Source organism: Fundulus heteroclitus, chromosome 12 (genome assembly GCF_011125445.2).
Source record: "Fundulus heteroclitus isolate FHET01 chromosome 12, MU-UCD_Fhet_4.1, whole genome shotgun sequence".
In the NCBI taxonomy this organism is placed as follows: Eukaryota; Metazoa; Chordata; class Actinopteri; order Cyprinodontiformes; family Fundulidae; genus Fundulus; species Fundulus heteroclitus.
Genome location: NC_046372.1, coordinates 30,486,265 through 30,508,721, shown reverse-complemented (window position 1 = coordinate 30,508,721; position 22,457 = coordinate 30,486,265). Strand labels below are relative to the sequence as shown.

Sequence of the window (22,457 nt, the reverse complement as noted above, 5' to 3'; positions counted from 1 at the left end):
TCAAAAACAGCAGAACACAAAGAAATATGATAAAGACTCGAAACCAACAGGAGACTCAAAAACACAGAAACACTACGAATGCATGAAGTAAAGAAAATACAGACCAGAACGGGCAAGACTAAACAAAATGAAACAGGAGATGAAGAGTAAGGAACTCAGAAACTAAAGACAGCTCTACATGCAATAAACTTAACTGCACAACAGAATAAACAGGACCGACACATGACACAATCCCACTTTAAGGACCAGATTCCAGACTCATGCAAGAAACCAAACAAAGATCACCCAAATCTGGACTTGAATGCCACAGGAACCTGTTGAACTTTTCTAGAGCGTGTCATGGTGGCCGGTGGAACCCATGACAGAACTTGTAGGGAGGCCCACCCAGTCGCGAGACACAGGAACCATAGCGAGAGGCAGGTCCTCCCTGGTGGAGAACTTGGGCGTAGGATCTTGAGGGCAATGCCAACCAACCTGAATTTCCTTGTTGTAGGTTTCTAAGACTAGCCTCGTGAGACCATCCTGATCTCGCGAGCATTCAAGGTTTCACTCGCAGATCAGTCTGGCTACTTTCCGTTAAAGAAAATTTGGAACCGTTCACCAAACAAACGTCCAATCAGCGTTGGCTTTGAGGCGGGTTGAGGTGTGACGCAACGAGAAGCACGACAGTTCAGTCTAAAGAACATGGCGGCTTCAGCCGATGAAACTAGCGTTAGCGTGGCTATCGAGCAAGTTTTATCGGAATTACAGAGTATTTCTTCACTGAAAGAAGAGCAAAACACTGCTCTGGAGGCTTTTCTCAGAGGAAAAGATGTTTTTGCTCTTCTCCCGACTGGTTTCGGCAAGAGCTTGTGGTTGTGTTTTCGCCGTCGCTGTTAGTACGTCATATGCTTCGTTGATCCGATTGGTTTATTTGGCCCGTCTATCACCAACATAGGCCAATCAGCTAACCAGTATTTTCGCCCCTTCCCAAAATTACTTCAAGGGAAGGTTTCCAGATGTATATGCGGAGCAAATCCATCCGGCGGAGTCAGGTTATTCTAAGACACGATTGTTGTAGGACAAGGTCATGAGAGAGAGGCGAGCCGTCTGGACCCCTTGTCAGAGGACTCGAGAACAGTAGTCCTCCCTAAAGGAGAGGGAAGTTAGAAAAAGAACGTTGGGCTACTTAACGTAATCCCTGGTTCTTTGATAACACACTGAGGTGTTTTACCAACACATCCCTTCTTGCATGGGCACGGAAAGAAACCGGCCTAGAATGAGTTGAGGGGGGGAGGTTGGCCGTGATAATGGTTGGTGGGTGGAGCCAAGGACACAGCTCAACCTGTCTGTCATAGACGGACGTGATGTCATTGGAGCTTCCGTAGTTGGTCATGCCTAGGCGATTCCCATAGTGAAACACCGAGCAAAGTTAGAAAAAGAATCAGCGATTACGTTAAGTAACCCAACGATATAGTAATTATCAAGTATGTTTAGTGTGTACTGTAGTATAAGGTTAAACAGAAAAAAGTTGCATCTTTTTACTTTTCTCTAGCGCTTGTTGTGAAAAAAAAACAAACCAACCCAGAGGTAATCTTTTATAGTGGAACATTACATTTCATTATCATATAGTAAACCCATACTTGCTGTGTTTTGAAAAAAAATTCCTCTAATTCTCTCCCACTGTTCTTCATTCAGTATGTATTTAGATAATGAGACAAATGTTCCTTTGTTATCATATTTTTCTGTTTGCATTCCCTACAATGTTGCTTTTAATTGTTGTGTGCATTCTTTGAAGTTCAAAGGGAAGTGATGGACGCTTTTGTGGGATTACCTGGCTGTTTTTATTATTTCTAATGCAGGTATACAGTAGCTCCTTTGAGAGCCAGTCCTCTCTGAAGGCTTTTTTCCCCCTTCTTTTTTTCTTTTGCACGCTTAGGCGGTATCTGCCACCATCTGAAAAGGATGAAAAACAAATATTTAGCATCAGCAAAGCTGTGGGTTTGAAGGAACACACAAACATTTAAACTAAATGGACTTCTGCACCTGACATTCACAGGAAGCGAATAATCATCAAACAAAGCGTATGCAAATAGTATTTATCCTTCGATTAAAGGACTGATAATAGTATCTGCATTAGAAATACAATAAAAATGGTGTAAATCCCTGCTGATATGACTTTGTGTAATGAGAGCAAGTATTGTATGAGTTGTGCTGGAGGAGATTAACTAGCTGAGAAGGAAAAAAAGGCACTTTCTAAATAAGCAATATTATCTCTCTCTTGTTTTAAGGCAACAGATGATGATGAAAAAAAATCTGCATCTGCAAATCTCTGCACAATTTCTCTTGTTGAAAGTGTAAAATAATTGTTTTTTTTTCCTCTACAAGGTTTGTAAGTCCCAATATAGACAAACACAAATTGAGAATTGTATGCTTGTGGTCGTAAAGTGGATTAGGCTGCTTAGTCAGGCTCTTCATGTCTGAGGTTAAAGCTGTGAGTCACACAAGCATACCTGCATTCTCATTTCAGCACCTTGTAGCTGATGCATGCAGATTTATTTCAGCTTGGATTCCTCTTTGTCTGGCGAGTCTTTATTTCAGGTAGATTGAGAAGGTACATGCGGAGTTTGTGTAAATACAGACAGGTTTGTTGTCAGCTAATTCTGCTCCCCCAGTACATCCTAGTATCCCCCATCAGTCTGCAAGCTGATGGAGGATATAAACGGGCACAAAGCTGCGCTTTCCTCTTTTTAAATAGGGTAGCATCATCTACCCTCTAATATTCATTCAGATTCCTTTCTTTCATACTCAAGCAGGATACCTTTGTCCATCTCTCACGCTCTCCCTTTAGTTCCTCTTGATCCTCTCAGCTTCTTATTTTCCGTGTAGGGCTCAGGGTGTGTGTGTGTGTGTGTTTCTGTGTCTGTTTACGTTCGTCAGGGGGCTGTGGGGTGGGGTAGCCGGGGTGTTGCCCGTATTGTCAGACACATCATAGCACCAGATGTCCAATTCGCACTTCAACCTTGTCTGAATAGAGACTGATAGAAGGAGGGCGATGGATGATAATGGTGTGATGGTTTGAAAAGCAAAAGAAAAAAGAGAGATGAGCATGAACCTGTAGGACCAAATATTCTTCTATATATAAAAATGTATAATGATTGTTTTATATTTTTTGCACAATGAGTAGACATTTTCAGCTCATTGTCTGTATTCTAACTGTAGAAAAATCATTAATATGGATTCAATAGTGGAATTTTAAAATATAGCTATAAATCACTAACATTTTTGGTTTCTCCATCTTCTTCATTGGTTTTTATAATTGCCTCTTTTGTTTGTATATATTGCCTTTTAAATTACATTTTAATTTCATTTGCTGTATTTGACGCATTTTTATGATGTTTTTAAGTTAATGCATTCATATGTATTTAATCATATATCAATCTTTTTGGTCAATGTTGGTTGTTTGGGCAGCCTATTGGAAAAATGAGCTGTATCAGTAAAGATTGATTGATTGAACTCTTGTTGATAGATACTTTGACACTCACTGTTGTGTACATATATGTATAAAAAGAGAATCAATCCATCAGCTGTTGAAGTTGTGTAAGACTAGTTTGAAGAAAGGAGATGAACAAGATGAGCTTTAAAACAAAACATGTATTTTTATATATGTTAGAGCACAAGGGAGAGGTTTGCATTACATTACATTACTTCAATGTAATTTTAAAAAGTATCTTGGTGATATGACTGTGGTTGCTTTTCAGTTTACAGGCTTGTTCTCCTTTTTATATCTGCCTGAAGTTTGGTGGCATGGTGACAACATGAGGAGAATGATCAGTGGTTGTCCATTTTTGTGGATAATTAGGACAAGCAAGAAGTCGGCGATATAAATGCAACATACATGCTTCACTTTTTGTCGATGAAATAAAGAATATACGCTTTGGAAAACCAGCTATTTTCATATTAGAAACTGCTGTATTGGTTTGCTATATTCTGCAATGTGCTATTTTCCTATCTTGTTTTCACCTTGCAACCTAAATCAAACTTAGGAATGAAACGCCCACAGGCTAATAAACTACTACGTGGACATTTTCCTTTCTTGGCACAAACTGCTGTCATAATTGCGACATTCCAGCTGTAAAACACCGGAGGCTATCTGTGCAGTGTCGCTCAGTGCAGCAGGGTCACCTCAGCCTGTGTAGGTGTCAGTTGGAGTCTAATTCCTGTGATTTGCTGATAAATTTCTCTGATAGAAGACACGCATAGGGCCTGGCCCAGATGGAGCTCTATTAAGCTGTTAATAAATGAGGATTCTTCTCTGCTCTGTCTGCATCTGTTGAATGGGAGGCAGTCACAAATTTGTAAACATACACGCACACACACACCCAGTTGGAATATTATAATGAGGTAAAGCTAGCCAGATGGCTGAATTAGAGAGCTCGCTCTCTCTGTCTCTGTCGTTCTCTGCAGTCTCTCTGTTAGTCATTTTCTGCTTTCTTCTGGTTCTGACTTATACACATAGTCAATCTTATTGGTGACCAAATAGATGTGGCTCTCAAGAGTTTTTACCTCAGTGAGTGATTTCTGCCCTATTTCTGATTGCAGGTTTTTGTAAAACCGGCATGCCGACACAGCATATGACTGTAAACAGCACTCTGTGTGTTTTACACTGAGAAAATAAAAGTTGCCCTTTACTCTGTAGTTCCCAAAAGGTTTAAAAGAACAAAACAGCAACCCTACAGCCTTCCTGACATTGGAACCGGCTCTTGGCCAGTTCAATCCTTTGAAGACAGGAAAAACAATCCCACTTGGCCAGCTTCTTTTCATGTCTAAAAACTAAGTTACAAAACGACCAAGACTCCAAACAGCTGAAATGACCAACACCTGCTTAGGTATAGCTCCATGTTGAATCAGTTGACACCTCCTTAGATTTATAGTTTTCTCTTAAATAGCTTTTATTGCCTTTTGTCCTTTACATATTTTTTAAAATACCTTGATAACTAAACTTGATAACTAAAAATAACTAAAAAGCCAACTGGGTCATCTTTCTGCAGTGAAAACGTATACACTAATGAGTGTTGTTGTTAGCACATGTGGTAACTCCTGCTTATGTTGCCTTCACTAACTGGAAGGTTTGAGGTTCCATAGTAACCCTGTTTGCACTTCTGTCGGTTTGTGTATTTTTAATTTCACTTGCTCACTTCAAAGTATTCCACAGCCTATATTAGTGAACATGTTGCTACAGTAACAAATATAGTGTTATTGCCTTGTGTTGTTAGTGGTGATTACTGTCACTGATAAACACAACAGTAGGTTTCAATGGTGAAGTCAGGGAAGGTGTATTTTGATTTCAGCAGACAGAACCTTTGGCGATGTGCGACAGTCGGTTCTCCGTAGTTTGAAGTACATTTGGGTTTCGGTGTAAGACGAATGCCTAAGTACTGAACGCCATGTGTAGGTTTTCTAAGGTAAACCATATTATCTGATTCACTCGGCCATTCCCCAGCAATCATCATTGCTTCTGATTTATTATATTCATTAAGATGCTGTAAGGTTACTGGGATTGAAATTTATTGGATCTTCAATGAACAATAAAATATCATCAGCAAAGAGTGCTAGCTTGTGTTGGACATTTGCATCATTCCTTATGCCCTGCATCCGCAGATCAGTTCATATTAACTCTGCCAGCGGCTCAATGCTTAATATGAATAGACATTGTGAGAGACAATCAACCTGTGTAAGGTCGTCTCCGGCAATGTTAACTGCTTTAGATAATAATTTTTTTACCCATCATTCTTTGAACTTTTGCTTCTTAGAGGAGCGGCCCGCGAACGTTTACCTATTTGGCCCAATAAGATATTTGCACGTAAAGCATAAATGCGTCTTACTTGACTTACCAAATACTGCATGCAAGCAGTCCTTCTGCAATTGCGATATTGTGATGATGATTGCATTTTACATACTGTGCAGCTCTAAATAATCTAAAACACACAATTTCAATATTATCTGGTTATATTTTGATGCTACTCTGAAAACTATGAAGTGTTTACTATAAAGTGCAAATTGCATCGGAGGGGTGATGCCAGACTTTAGTGCTGAATGATTTAAAAAAAAAAAAAAAAAAAAAAAAAAAAACTTGTTCTTGCATTTCGAGGACATCTAACATAAAAAAAAAAACTGTGTTAATAGTGAGTATTTAAAATTTGAGTTTGTATCTGAAGAGTTTTAAGAGAAAGTTGAAGAAAGGGCTGTTTCTTAAATTGCAATTGAAACATGTTACTATTTTATAACTAAGTACTTAGCGATAAGTTTATGTACTTTACAAAAACATCACATTCTCCCAAGACATTTTAGTTATTTTTCTATTGAAATGTAGAAATGTATTACATTAACCATATAATACCTTTCAAAGTCAATGTGTTTGCTTTGTAATACAATGATTTTGTAATACATTATGAAAATAATACATTTTTATATTCATTTAAAAATGACAAGAATTTTAAAACACCTGAGGTTTAGGCATCATACTGAAGGCAGACATTTTTTCACATGCATTATTATTTTTTTCTCTATGTTTTAGTTTTACCTTGATTGTTTTGTTGTTACTGTTTCTTCCAAAACTTTAGGTTTAGTTTATTTCTTATCTTTATCTTTAAAACATTTCTTTACAGAGGCATGGGATGTAATTAAGTTGTTCAAATTTAAGTTCAAATTACTTACAGAGGGCTTATTGCAGTTTCCTGTTAGCAATTAGAGCCGCTTAGAATCACACCTACAAACAGTTACAGGCATAAAGTGCCCTTTGTTTTGCTTGTAAGTTAAAGCAATTTTAATCATCAGACCTTTGGTCACCTGTAGTTGTTCTGGATCTTCAACCTTATCTGAAAAACGCATTCGGACCTTTAAACATACATTTTTACGACTGCATCTGAGTATAATTAGTTTTAAAACATATGCACTAGTAAACATTCTTTAGTCAATTATAAAATAGCAGGATTTTTGTGAGCTACAGGATATTTGCTCATACCTAGCATGTACCAAAGTTTGATTAAAATGACCTCATTAACCTGAATATATTGAGGACTTTAAAGAGCCTATTGAAAAAAAATAAGCCATACTTTATTATCGCAAGTCAGTCATTCAATTCAGGTACTTTTTTGGCCACATGTCTATAAAATGTCTCCTTGTTATTAAAAAAGAATGCCATTATTTGCTAATTGCAGTTTTGCCTTTATTTCTTTAAGTAATTAGCTTAAGTAATTATGTGAAATATCTGCACAATGTGTACATTTTTTATCCGATTACTCGATCAATCCTCAGAATAATCGCTACAATAATCGATTACTAAAATAATTGTTTATGACAACCCCCTAAACTGCAACAAATCTGGACTGAATCAGTTGAAGCATATTTGTTCCACAAAGGTTTTAGTGGGCAGTATGCCAGGTGGACGTGTGATTTTGGCATATTTGTGCCAAAACGGGCCAAACGCTGCCAAATGTGTTGTTTTTTTTTTTTTTTCATAAAAGGGAGATGAGATATCTGTTGTGACATAAAAGTGCAGATTTCCATTGGAGGACACCTTCTGCATATGACAAAGCCTTTGGTCATAAGATTTACCCTGTGTTTCATCAAAAAGTACTGTTGTGCACAGCATAATGTCAATAAATGAATAGAAAATTAGCTTAATTGTTTAATTTTCTCTCCAAACAGAGGTATTTTATTGAAATTTAGAATTATCAATCCCATACTGTCTTAAATTTTACAACAACGTCAATGTAGGTAGAAGTGGCTCAGTGTCAGGGTCACCTCGGCTGTGCCACATGTCCTCGCTGTCATCAGGCAGAGGTGTAGCCTGACTAACCTGCTTTGAAGCTTTTTTCCCCCTTTTTGTTGGTCTGGATGAGCTGCTCCTTTGTCTTAGGGCAGACGGAACCTTGCGCTTTCCAGGTCGTGAGGCTGACCGTAGCAGCATGGAAGGTGGCTCATAAAACTCATCTTCTTCACCATCGTCACTGTAGAACCAGTAAATTATATGTTGAAGAATATGTTTTATCTAAAAACCACACTAAACATGAAGTTTGACACTGACTTATAATAATCATTGGAACATAATTCTAGCACATCCGGTTTATAACTGCAGATCTTTGCAGAATAGCCGTCTCACCTTGAAGATGATCAAGGCTCAGCTGGAGTGGTTGGGGGTTAGGGTCTGCTGTGTTCCAGATGGTCCTGCGACGTCGTCCTGGCTGTGAGAATATAGAAAAAGTAGTTAACTACAAAGTTTTCTGATTATAAGAAAATAAATTATATATCATAGCCAGATGACATAAAATATGTTGTGATGCTGTAACAGTAACGTGTATTGGTAGAGTTTGGATAATGTAAAAGCTTTATAACATTCCTTGAATCAATGCCACATACAGTACATGTGGTTCCTTTGTTCTTGAGGTAGGGGTTAATGGAGGAGGGAATTCATAGTGGAGTATTCTGATTACAAGATACTCTTTCCAACTGTACCACAAAAATAGCGAAAAATTTTTTCTTGTTATGCATTAACAGTAATGTGTATTGGTAAAGGGTGGATAATGTAAAGGCTTTATAATGCTCCTTGCATCAATTCCACATACAGTTTGTGTGCTTCCTTTGCTATGTTGGTGAGGGTGGGTGAGATAATTCATTGTAAAGTTTTCTGATCACTAGATAAGCATTATTTCCTACTGTGTTCATGTGCCCTCTTTCTGAAATAGCATACACATAATGCAAAGGTTCTGGAAATAAAAAGTTACAGCGCAACTTACTCGTGAACCGGGTCTCTCAGAAGCATTTCCTTATCTACTTCCACTTCAAAATCCAAGCTGCTGTCTGAAGATTCTTTGACTTCTCCATCACTGGTCTGCCAAATTTCCTCCAAAGCTTCATTTTCTTCTTCTGTGCCATCATTATATTTGATGATCACTGTATTTGACCCATATCTAAAAGCTAAAAAATGCGCACTTGTCTGCTTTACCCGACCTGTGGCCGATCGGGTGAAAGAAGTTAGGTAAGAAACAAAAAACCCTTGTGTTGGACAGTGCCAAAATCAAGCTAATTCATAAACGAGTCCCTCGACCGCATTGTACGATTCTAATAAACATTTATGTTTGCATTTTTTACTTTATTATACAAAATTAATTATTTCTGAAATATAGCTGTACAGGCAGTGGAATGTAGAAAACAGCTTTTTAGTAGCAACGATAAGCCTGATGACAAGCCTTTGTGCTGTAATTAAAGTCGCCGGTGGCCCTCTAACGTTTCTAGACCATTATGATTAAAAGCTGATTGGATCTTCCCCCGGTTCTGTAAATGACAACAAACTGCCCAGAGTTAGTGGCCTAAATCAACTACCCTTACCTAAAAAAAACACTACTTTTGCTCAGAAGAAGCAGGCAGAGGGAGAGGGAGTCCAATGAAAACAGTTGAACAGAGTTGGATGAAAGCAAAGGGAATTGGACAAGGAGATGCTGGAGGTTGAGAGGCTTTTTAGAGTAAAGACAGAGGGACTGGTAGTTACAGCACAGGCATCTATCGCTACATCAAGCAGCCCACTGAGATGGACAACTTTTTACTTTGAATCATCCCTCCGCCAGCTTCTTAGCTAACACCCGAGGAGGTCATTACGCTGCTGCCGGGATGAGCGGAGCAGCGAGGCCAGGGCAGAAGAGAGAGACGGAGGCGCATCTACGCTAGGTGTAAACAGTCTGTCAGTCAGTCTGTACGTGAGAAGTTTCTCTTCCCCTGGAGAGTCCTCCATCCTCTGACAGACGAATGACAGAGACCTCATGGGAATTACGGCAGCCTCTCTTTCTCTCTCTCTTTGTTTCCCACGCCGACTGACAGATCACAAATTCACAACAATAGGCCCTATTTTAATACATTTTCTGTTGGTACACAAGGCTGACTTAAAATAAACAACCTTTCTATTGCCTCACGCTCGCTCTCATTTTCGGAGCCTCTCTCCTTCTGAGTGCGCTTTGCTGTTGTGCTTGCATTGTTCGGGGGGGATTTTCTTCTTTTTTCCCCTCTTTCTCTTGCTTTCCTCTATTCTCTGGAGAAGCAGGAATTCTTTCCTGGGTGCAGTCAGTGATACGGCACAGAGCAGCTCTTTCAGTTTCATTATATAAACAGCTTTGATGCCTCTTCTTGTTCTCTCTGGTGTCTGTGGGTAAGTGGCTTTTGGAGAGAGCTCTGGACTGTAGAGACAAGAGGTGTGTGTGCCTGTACATGAGTTTTACCATCTATGTGTGTGTGTGTGAGTCTGTGTGTGTAAATACAGTATGCTTTCCTGGGTTTTGCACGTTTTTTTGCTCACAGGCCGAAATGACTGTTCAAAACCGTTTCCTTGTTGCTTTAATTTTCTGATAGGGTCACATCACTTTAAAGTTGTTAAACCTTTTAAATTGCATTTGTAATTTGTTTCATACTTTTATGAGTTGCTTTCAGATAAAATTGTGCATCTCAATAAATTTTAATTCATTGAAATGTTAATGTATTTAAATAATTAAATTCAAAAAGGGGAAATCATATAGATTCATATTAAACTGAGTGACATATTTCACATTTTTGTTCATTTTGATGGTTGTGGCTTACAGCTAATAAAACAAAAAAAATCTGTTTATCAAAAATATTAATTTTATGAGATAAAAAAAAATTATTTGCAGTAACGTCAGCCTACTAAAGGGTATGACCGTTTAGACTACCATGTATGCTCTCAATACTTAATGCTATGTTGCAAGGACCTGATCATGGGAATTACCACAGTGGTTGTTTAACAAGGTATTGGTAGTTTCTGCAGGACGGGCAGGTGTCAAGTAATGCTGGAAAATTAAAGCATCACCTTAATTTTTTCAAGATGTTTTTGGATATTGGGAGCATGAAGTGTCCTTGATAAAACACTGCGGACCAACACCAGAAGATGACATGACTCCCCAAGTCATCACTTCTCCAGACTCTGGAACCTTGACCTACAAATGAAAGGCAAAACTCCCTTTTGTCTTGAAACAGGGCTGTGGACTACGGAATAAGAGTTCAGTCTCTCTTCTTCTCCTTAGCTGAAGTGAGATGTTGTTTCTGACATCTCTGGTTCAGAGGTGGCTTACACAAGTGTGTGGTGGATATTTAAGAAATAACTCCAGCCACACTCCACAACCTGTGGATGTCTGTAAAACTCTTAAATGGGCTCTGTTTCATAATCCTCTCAAGACTGGATTCTATGTGGATTTTACACTTTTTTGCCACAGTTTCTCCTTCCACTCAACTTTTACTTAAAATGCATGGATGCAGTGCTCCTAAAACATCCAGCATCTTTAGCAATGGCCATTTGTTGCTTACTCTTCCTGTGGAGATCCTGTCAGTGACTGAAGTCATCAGTCTGCCGCATAAAGACTGCTGATATGGTCATTACATTCTGTTGTAAAAATACTTTTCTTTTTTCAACACCATTTAGGAAACTGAATATTGCATTTTCATTTGATGTTTACGATAATAATCTAAGTTAGCGGAAATATATCTTTATTATTTGCCTCTGTTCACTCCCTCATGCCCTACGTCTTCTCTTCTTTTATGACTCTTGATTCTGCCTCTTCTTCCTTACTTGGTGCTTTCCTCCCCTTTGCTTTGTGTGTGCCTGGGAAGGATCATCTCCTTATTGCCCCAGGTGCGGTCAGCCAAACCAGGCATGACTGCTGTAATCAGTGGGAGAACACACAGGGATCCAGGAAACACACACAGGCGGATTCCTGGAGACACAGTATGTGGGAGGTCTCTCTGTAAAGCATATCTAGTTGCAGCCACGGTGTTCTTCATGAAGACCTTGACCTCATGGACGTGATGAAGAGACTGTTTTGGGAATGGCTCCAGATTTGCAAGGAGCTGATGTCACAGCCCACCCATTTCAAGGCATCTCATCAAGGCAGCGCATTCTACCTTTCTTTTCTCCATCTCCACTCCCTCTTCCACCTCCCCGTCCTCTCTTTGCTGCTCACATCAGTGAGAGCTGGCACGAGACACTGTCTCCTGGGGATTACTTTGCCATCTCTCCTTTCTTGTCTTCCTCGTTTCCTCCTACTGAGCCTCAATTTAAGTCCCTTCCTTCCGCTCTGATCCCCCCTTTTTTTTGGTTCATCACCACAATCTTTCCCCTACACAAACAAGCTGCAGACACAGTGGACACAGCTGCAGAAGTTAGAACAGGGGGTTCCACCTACAGTTCCCTCACGGTGTAGAAGAACAATTGTTCTTTGTGCGATTTTCACTGAGTTAGTTTGCTCAGAGAGTAGGATTTAAGGGGTTTTAGATAGTTTGGTAGCTGTCATTTCTGATCAACGCCACGTGCGTCTCTACAGCTAAAACTGTGTCCGTATACTGTTAAAAAAGTTTGCCTTTTCTTAAAAAAACAAAACAGTAAGAACTAAGAAATGTCATTGATTCAAATCGGTTTCTTTTCATCCCCCCACCCTTTCTTCTCTTTGTGTGTCTTGATATTATTTGCCACATCCACTCCCTATGCTTGTCCTACTGACAATGCCAGCCCTGCTTCCTGCAGGCATTTCATTAAAGCATTAATAACACATTGGTAATTAGGTGACAAAGAGGCCATTTTTATTGCACTGATCAGCTGCTGAGACATAGTCCTGAGAGGGAACTGATGAAGGAGCTATATTTGTGCTGGTTTTGTCAGTAAAATAGTAGTAAATGCTGGTTGGTCCTCCTGGATAGCCGAGCATTTAGAGGTGTTGAGCCAAAAGCTTAAATTACTCTATATCAGGGGTCACCAACCTATCTGAAACTGAGAGCCACTTCATTGGTACTGTGCCATACAAAGAGCTACCAGTACTGACTGACTTTTGAACTAGAATAGTCAGAGCTCTTCATGTAAAATAAACATATTTTTAATCATTTTTGTTAGATATTGTCATTTAATCTATATAAAAGCAAGTGTGATACAAAGGAAAAGCATTGGAATACAATAAAATTTTAGATGCAGCTCACTGGAGGGTTGTGCTATTTTTTTCAACAGGCTCAGAGGGCACCACATGTGGTCCTAATGGGCTAGCTGGTACCCGCGAGCATGTTGTTGACTCCTGTTCTATATTAATAGTTCCTGGGACACTTGATGCACAGAAACAAATCAAATATTTAGATCAGAAGCTTTTCTCTTTATGAGTGCTGGAGTTCTGTTTGGTCTTCTCCACAGTTCAGATACAGATGTACCAATCTTCTCAAGGTTAACAATTTAAAGTGTGTATGTATATGTTTCTACGCCAAAACACATGACAACTCAGTAGATAACTTCTACTCTTCTTGATTGGCTTAATCTAAAGATTTACTTGTGGAGGCAGGTTTGTAAAGTCTTTTTTTTGTACTGCATAATATCCAAAGTTACCAATATCTTTAAACAATAAGAAATAACTAACCAATTTTATATCGTACATAGTGCACACAATGTAAAGACAATCTAGTTATTTGATGATACAGTGCCTTATTCATGCCTCTTGAATTTGTTTTTGCATGGATCAAAACACCAAACCTCAGCGTATTTTATGGGATTGATAAACACCAAGGGGTGCAAAATGAAGAAGGAAAATTACACAAGGTTTTCAAATATAAGTAACAGGTCTGACAACTGTGCATGTTTATTCAGTCCCTCACAATCAATGCTTTATAGATCCATCCATCCTTTGCTGCAATTACTCAAGCACAGTCAGATTGGATGGAGGATGTGTGTGAAAAGCTTTCTTCAATTCTTGCCACAGAATCTTAATTGCATTTTGACTCGGCTATTCTAGCACAGGAATATGGTTTAATCCAAACCATCCCACTGTAGTTCTGTCTGCTTGTTTAGGGCTGTGATTCTGCAGGAAGGTGAACTCTCCATCGGTCCTGAATCTTTTGCTGCTTCTAACATGTTTACTTCCAGTATTGCCTTGTATTTAGGTCCAGTTTCCATCAACTCTGATCAAGTTCCTTGTCCCTGCTGAAGAAAAAGCATCCACAGATCCAATGCTGGTACCACCATACTGTTTGGGGTGATATGCAGTGTTCATATTCAGCCACACAGTGTCTTCTATGTTGGCTAAAAAGCTACATTTTGGTCCAACCCCCTTTTATTGTCTCCTCTACTTGTCTTGTGACAAACTGCATGCAAGTGCATTTTATTCTTGCCACTCTTCTATAAAGGACATATTTTTGCAGTGCTGCTAGTCGATGTGTGGTAAGGTTCTCCCTTTTGAGCTCTGGATCTCTGCAGCTCCTGTAGAGGTACTCCGGGCTTCTTGGTTGCTTCTTAGATTATTGCTCACATCACCTGGCCTGTCACTTTAGGGAAACGCCGATGTTCTCAAAGCTTTGCAGTTGCTCCATCCCTTGTCCATTTTCAAATGATGGATTGAATAGGGTTTGGTGAGATATTCAGAGCTTTTGATATTGTTTTATAAGCTAATCCTTTAAACATATCTGCCACTTTCTCCCCGATCTGTCTATGTTATTCCTTGGTCTTGACATGAAGGCATTTGGATTTTATTTAGCGGTATCAAACTAAAGGGGGCTGAATAGAAAAGACTTTTGTATAGATAAAAAATGAAAACCATGTATCAATTTCCTCCTGCTTTAAAATTATGCCACAAAATGCATGAAGTTTGAGGATCAAACTTAACAAAACGGGAAAATGTGAGATGGGACTGAGTGCATCCGTAAGGCAATGTGTGCACAATCTGCTGACATAGTTAAATCAAAGTAGCGTGGTCCTTCTTCCACACTTTCTTGACATCTGAGCCTCATCTCTTGTGCTTTGAGGCACAATGGTCTTTGGTGGATCCTTGTTTGTGTTCGGAGTCAGTCATTTCAGCGTGACTGGAGCGCCGACACGCTTTGTGACTGTGGCGCCACCGCTGGCCTTTGGTTTCCAGATTTAGTAAGGCTGATGCTTCAGAAGCACACGGAAGTAAGACTTCACAGCACAGCATGACACCAGGCTTCTCAGCTCTTCCCGTGGTGCATCCACCCAACGCAGTGTTGTTACGACACAGACGGGACACATGGCTCGTCTCACCGCTGGGGGAAACATCCATCAATTGCGGCGCTGCATCTTATAGCTGCCGGTTGTGTTTGCCGTCATCTGTTCTCAGTCTTTAGTTCTCTTGTCTTTGTCTCTCGCACCTGATCAAGAATTAAAATCTGTTTCACAAAGTGCTCCTGTCTGTTCTCAGCTGAGCAGGATGCAAGGAGGGTGGGGGGGGGGGGATGAAAAGAAGGAAAGAGAAAACAGGGAAAAGGGAAAAGAACGTTGCTAATGTCACTGAACCATGAAAGGCTTGGCCTGAGGTAGGAATGACTTTGTATACAAGGTTCTTTAGTGCTGTGGCTGCAGGGATAAACACAACTTACATCAGACCTTCGCATGTACAGGATATTTCCTCTCCTGGCACTTCCAACCTCAACGCTCTGACTGTACTGTGATGCACACACACGCACACACGCACGCACACACACACAGAGACACACACAATACACGGTATAAACTCGGGTCTTTCAAGTTGTTCACTTGCACACTAACACTAGAGGGCAAATGAGGGTTTTGAGCAGCATGTTTTCATATTTTGGTGGTAAGACAGTGGATGCTGATTACTTGTTCACATGTGTACACAGTTTGTTTGTCTTTGACAGATGAATTTGTATCCGCAGCGAGAAAGAATATAAGCCTCCTCAGACAATGTTATCAGTATGATATCTGACTCAATGGCTTTTCTGTTGTTTCTGTTCTTTTTCAGATCATCACTCAGTACGTTTACGAGCTGTTGGAGAAAAAGTGCAGCTTGACTAAAGCGTTTCTACCGGTAAGTGCCTTGAAAATTAAAAGAAGATTTAAATATTAGCATGGTCATACAAGGTCTTAAAAAATAGTAGTAATAGTTTGGGGTCTAACGTGAGAGAACAAGGCAAAATAGTGCATAAATGAAGTAAAACGTGGCCTTTGAGCTTGTTATAACAGTGGGTTTGATATCTTTTTTCATAAAAACAAACTAAAAGAAAACTTAAAAGATGTGCATTTGTATTCAAATACTCTGAGTCAGTACTTTGTAGAAACAAATTTCACGACAATTAAAACTTCCCATATGTTGCTGGAGTTTCAGAGAAACTGAGACGTGTATTTTCTAAACATGATGTGGCAAAACACATTAGGGCAAAGACTGGTTCCCCCCTAAAGGTCCGGTCCCCCGGCACAAACGCCGTGCGTATGCAGGTAAGTGCCAGGAGGACTGGGACCCGTTATACCTCAGGAAAACTAAGCAGCCATAAGAGTGACCCAGCGCAGGAGAGCAACATCATCAGGCCAAGATTCTGAAGTTTACATACTTCTGCAGGCCAGAGGTCACTTTTTTTAGGGATGAAGATGGTCTCATCCCAACTAGAGAGGAACGTTGGTTTGAAGGGTGGCTGGGTTAAAGGACGGCATTTTTGTGAAGAAAACACATCCGTCGTTAAATAGGGGTGGATGCCTCCAGGTCCAATGGTCCCCCTCTTATAATGCTGTTATTGCGAACATGACTCAGCCCCCTGGGAACAATAAAGGGCCAGCAGAGCACTAACGATCAGTTGGTAGCCCGATGGTCCTCTTTTGCATGCGAGTAATCAGTTTTTATTCTCACAGTTTAAACTTGTTCATCCACTGGGTGAAGGTCCTGCCTATTAGGCCAAGTTTGACTGAAACTCCTCAGACTGAAGAAGTCTCTTGGAGAAGAGACAAAATGTTTCATTAAAGATGAACCTGTCCAGAGGACCTACTAATCATTATTATTACTTTTTTTTGCAACTAAAACAGCAATTCTTTCCATCCTTTGTGGTCATTCTTTGCAAAATAGCTAAAGCTCTAGTTCTGCATCATCTATGAAGTCTTGCCACAAATTCCTAATTGGATCAAGGTCTACACTTTGGCTGGGCCATCATAATTCATGAATATTCTTTCCCCCAACTTTAATCTTTGCAGCTCTGGCCTTATGTTTAGGGTTACTGTCATTTTGTAAACCTTCCGCTTTAAAATTATACACTACTTTCTCTTGGTCGGTCACATAAAACCCCAGGAACTACTCTCAAGTTTGTGGATGCCGTGGTGCAAGATGTGAAAAAGGCATGTGGTATCAATTGTATTGTAAGGTACTCTAAATGATCAGGCGTGTGCCAATGATATTGGGTGTCCTATTTAGAAGTAAAAAAAGAGGTGGATTTTGAGAAAACAGCTTTCCTAATTCTCCATCAGTTTTTCTTTTTCTGTCCTCCTCAGTTTCTCTCGTATTCTCTGTCTTTCCCGTCTGCACACATCCTTTGTGTCTCCTCCACAAATTAAAACTGGATTGTGATGTGTCATTTCAAAGAGGCGCCGCATGCTGATGCTTAATCTGTTTTGCATTCAGTTGGGCTGAAGGCGACTTTCCACTCTGCCATTGTTGAGTTATTCTTTGCCCAGCTCATCCAGGCTCAGCGCACAGTCTTGATCCCTTTTTATTTGTTGTCGGAGGCTTGTTTGTCTCTTTTTTTTTCTGCCCTCTTTTTACCTCTCCATCCCCGCTCTTTTTCTGTTTATAAAAGTGGTAATCATTTTTCAGACCCTCTTTATAGTGATGTTAGGAAGCGCTGGTGTTTAGAAGCATGCCAGAGTTAGCTTGAGCACTAACAGTGTCTATAAATCACCTAGCCGGAGTCAGCGGCTTTCATTAGCCCCCATACACTTTTTACTGGTTTATCTGCTTGGCCTATTTATCTCATTATTCCACTGGAAAATTGCTCTCCTATGCTTTTCTGCTGCCCACCCGCCTGCACGTATACTGAGCGTGTGTGTGTGTGTGTTTGTGTGTGTGTGTGTGTGTTTTAGCGTGTTAGTGGTGGGTCCGTCCACCTGCGTAGCATTGAACTTGTGACCGCAGATTTTAAGAAGATTAACCGTAGCCAAGTATAAGGAGAGGGAATGAGGGAGCACAGGAGAATAAAGGCTAAGATTTTCTCCCCCACTTGGCCCTCTTTGTCTGTTTGGATTAAGTTATTGCAGCTGCCACCCATAGCTTTTATGGACAGTGTCTCCTTAGAGATTCTTCCAAGCATACTTGAGTGGGACGCAAAGGAGCCAGGGACGTCAGTGAAGCTCAGGCTCACATAAACGCTCAAACACTTGGTCAGCGTTAGTTTTTCTGTGTTTTACTCATTTTGCGTTATTGATGTTTGGAGAAGGAATGTGTTGAAGTCCAAAGGCAAAACCAGTTTAAACATGTGATGCTAACACCCCTGGTAGAAAGGGTTAAAACAACTTGTGATCGCAATGGCAAGAACTCATACTGAAAATACATTATTTAATTTGAGTTAATTTACACACTTGGCATGGGAACGATATTCCGTGTCAAGAGAAAAATGTTTTAAACATGACCGGTGGCACACTTGTTGGTACTTCTGCCGTCTGTCATTTCTATACCGCCTTTTTTTCACAAGGATATTTAACAAGGTTGGAGTATGCAGATAGGGGGATCTTTGCACAATCTCTCTTGACTGTCCAGATTCTTGGATCCTCTCTTATCCTCTTTTCTTCTTTGCTCGCCCTCAAGTTTTCTACAGGAACTAGATCTGGCTGACTTTGTGTCTGGTGAACCATTTCTGTGTTGTTTATAATCATTACACTGTTAAAAGACCCAATGACAACCAGTTCTTAGCTCTCACAATGCAGTTCAACAGTTTTTTTTATTTAAAGTGGCTTTTGGAAGAGAAACGGTCCCACAGCATCATTTTACTGTATTCTTATTTTTTGTCTGCACCATCAATACCAAGTCAAATTCCTTGTAAGTGCAAACCTACTTGCCGATTAAACTTGATTCTGATTCTGATTCTGAGATGCACCACCACGATTAACGGTGGGAATGTTGCCCTTTCTGACATATTCATCCTTAGTTTTATACCCGACCCACCTTGAGTGATTGTTGCAGAAAAGCGCGATTTGATCAAAGTTCCCAGTTAAAGTCCGAGAATATCAGTTTGTTGAAATGGTAACCACAAAATAAAACACCTCGCTGCAGCTCTCTGACAGTTTTGTAGATTTTTAAAAACTTACCATCATGTTTGCTGTGGGTACTGGCAAGATGAATATGGGTCATTGTATTATGTGATCATAATTATTCCCCATGGTAACAGCAAGTCATGATTACTAATTAAATGTTCCTAAAAACTTTGAATTGCTTAAAAATATATATTTTAAAGGGGACATATCATGCAAAATCCACTTTTTTTAGCCCTTAAATACATTCAGTTGTGTACTTGAAGTCTCCAGGAAGACAAAAAAAGTGAATGTGGTCTGTCCAGGTGCCGCGTACATGTGTTTTTTTTTTTGTTTTCTATTATGTTTCTTTGAACAATTAAATCACAGTATTTGCTGCGAAACTGCTAAACAGGGTAATGGATTTCCAGCTTACCAGTCCCACGAATCCACCTTTTTTTTCTCTGAGCAGGCCTTGTCGTCCAAGCTGAAGGACGGCAAAGTCTAAATGTTTGGTTGTTCATTACACCGTCCCTCAGCGTACTACAAAAATGGCAGAATCGGGGGAAGTGGAGCGCTCTGCGAACTGGAAGGGGGTTGGGTGCGAAATGCCTCCTTCAAGCGACCTCCTTAAAGAGACCGTTCCAAAATGAGTTGCTCTTCGACACACCTCAGAACAGGAGTAAAAAGGGGTAACATGGAGCTAAATTAACGAGGAACCCAGAGCAAAGCATTACAGTTCTACTTTATATATAGACTACAACTAAATGATTTCAGTATGAAAAGGAAGAACTGAAAAGCCTGATATGCCCCCTTTAAATAAAAAAAATATACTTGCTATATTTTAAAAAGATTGTTAGATGTTCCAATTGTCCCACTCGTGATTTTATTAAAAACAGCCATTTCTTTACGTGCGATTTCTCCTCCTCTCAATAAACGCTCTACAATTAAAGGTTGGGTTATTTCTAAAACATCTGCGTGATATTGTTCTGTTGCAAGAACTTATTTTTACTATTTAACACATCTTTGCCAAGGGTGTCAACACAATAAATCAAAAAGTTATTCCACTTGAGCGGATAAAAATCTAAAGATATACACATCAGCAGTCACTTGCCTTGTAAATAATTTTGTAATGACATGTTTTTGTTTTGCCTCATCTTCAGGTGGATGCTGTAGACGATGAACCCAGAAGTTTTATCTACCTTAGCCCAGATGCCTTGACTAACCCAAATAAGCTGCTCGTGCTGATCCAGGGCAGTGGTGTGGTGCGCGCTGGTCAGTGGGCCCGTAGACTAATCATTAACCAGGACCTGGACTCAGGAACTCAGATCCCCTTCATTACAAGGGCCAAGGAGGTAGGGTACCGGCATTGTTGGATATTGAACTTATTTAGTGTTATTTAGTGAAATTTCTCATTAATCAAGTTAAAATTGTGTGTAAAATTTCCGTGCTTGTTCAAACCGTATTTGTGGCTAACATGTGGATGTAATACACATGTGAGACATTTGTTGCTGTGTGCTTTGTTACTCCACACCCTGTATATATCGTCGACTTCAGTTTAATGCCATTGTACAATTTATACAAGTGCGGCATGGAAAGAAAAGTTTGCCCCAGGGTCATAAAAAAGTGACACGGTGATGAACAATTACAACACTCAACAGCATCACACAATCCCAGGGGCAAAAAAAGAGAAAAAGAGGCAGACATTCCTTCAGAGATGCAAACCTCAACGCATACTCTTGAATGGCGCCTTAACGATACAATCCTCAGCTCAGGATTTGATGCTCATAGGGTCAAATTTAGTGAAATGAAGCATATGTGTTGGTGTGATCATTTTCATACACAAAATCGTTTATGTAGCTTCATGATGATTTCTTAGGGTTCCTATTCATGCACAGGAGTTTGAGCTGAATCAGATTCATATAATATGAAACAGATTTTCTTTCTCTCCTGTTCATACGATCAGGAAATATACACATATCTGTATCAGCAAGCAAAAGGTGGCTCCGCCTGTGTCATTATTTTCCTCCCCATCTTTGTGCTCATTTGTCAGCGTGGTCATGACTATCTATGTAATTTCATCGGCCTGCTGTTCAAATTGACTTTAGGGGATGCCGCTCTCCCCTTCTCTCCCTCATTCCATCGGTTCATCCGCCTGAATATGATAAAGACCTTACCCACCGTGTAAAGCTCTCTCCTGCTGCGTACAACAGTGGGAAAGGTTGGGGTTACACGTGTCCGTGTGTTCTGACAAGGATTTTTCAGGTACCCTGAAACTGCCTCGCACACTCTGCCTGCTCTTACAGTTAGAAAAGGAAAAGCTTGCGCTGCACTGAGGCAAAGTGACAGCTTAGATATAGAGAACATGGTGTGTGTAGTGAGAGTGTTGCCCATTCATCACTGTAAACAAGAAATCATGTTCTCGCACCCTGACAAATCATCATCCAGGCAGAAAGCAAACAAAAGCCTTGTAGTGTGTCTGTGAGCCGGAGAGACAGCCGTGCACATTTCCACTCAGTTCATGCTGTCTGCAAATGTTACAGACATGTTTGGGGTTTATTATGTCATACTGTGAAATTTGTCTTGATGTCTTTTCAAGCACATGCACGGAAGATAAATCTGATGTACCAGCCAAGAGAATAATAATAATATTAATACATAATTGTTTCCCCAAACTTTTTTTTTTAAGTTTTGCTTTTAAGTGTAGTTAAACCCATATATTTATACTCACTTTATGAAATTATCCTTAACCTTTATTACTGTCTGAGATTAGATTATCTAAATCATACTAAACTTTTCCCTGTAAGATCAGTTAGTATTAATATAATTCTTTAAATCGCTAAATAAATTGTCTCGCCAGTGTTGAGCTGACTGGACATTTGCCATACACGGAGGGATCGCCAGAGATACGCAACATTATCTTCACTCTCCTGTTAGCTTACACTTCTGATCCAGTCAAATGGTATCTAATGTTCATCTTTGGTTTATTTCAGTGTTTTATTTGTTACTGAGCAAGTTTTTTTTGACAGATTAAAGTTAAGTTTCGACACAGATAGTTTCTTTTAACTTCAATGTTTCACTGGAGAGCAAATCTAGAAATAAATAATTAACTTTCTCAAGTTCCTCAAGAATTAAGGCTGACAGATTATGCTTTTCAATGCCTTCGTTTTCGCATTTAAGTAATTCAGTTGTGGTCTATATAAAGTAAGGCTGTGCATAAAAATCGATGCAAAGATTAATATCGATGTTTTAAAAAGCGATTTAATATCAATATTCTGGCTTTTATTATCAATATACCTCCCAACCCCTAGGAGGCGATATTACAGCTTGCCATTACTGTTCACAGCGAGAAAGTGCAAGTGAAACGAATTTGCAGAATGGCTGACAGGATTTTAGAAGCACCTTCGTCCCTAAAATCAGACGTTTGTGCACA

General features: G+C 39.8%; 1 protein-coding gene across 1 annotated transcript in view; it reads left to right on the top strand.

Moving 5' to 3' along the window:
* Positions 1-22,457, top strand: part of fam172a (family with sequence similarity 172 member A) — a 213,927-nt gene that overhangs the window by 12,914 nt on the left and 178,556 nt on the right. Inside the window, exons 5-6 of the mRNA XM_036144419.1 lie at positions 15,783-15,848; positions 20,188-20,379. Coding sequence (XP_036000312.1) covers positions 15,783-15,848; positions 20,188-20,379 — 258 coding nt within the window. The remainder of the gene's footprint in view (positions 1-15,782; positions 15,849-20,187; positions 20,380-22,457) is intronic.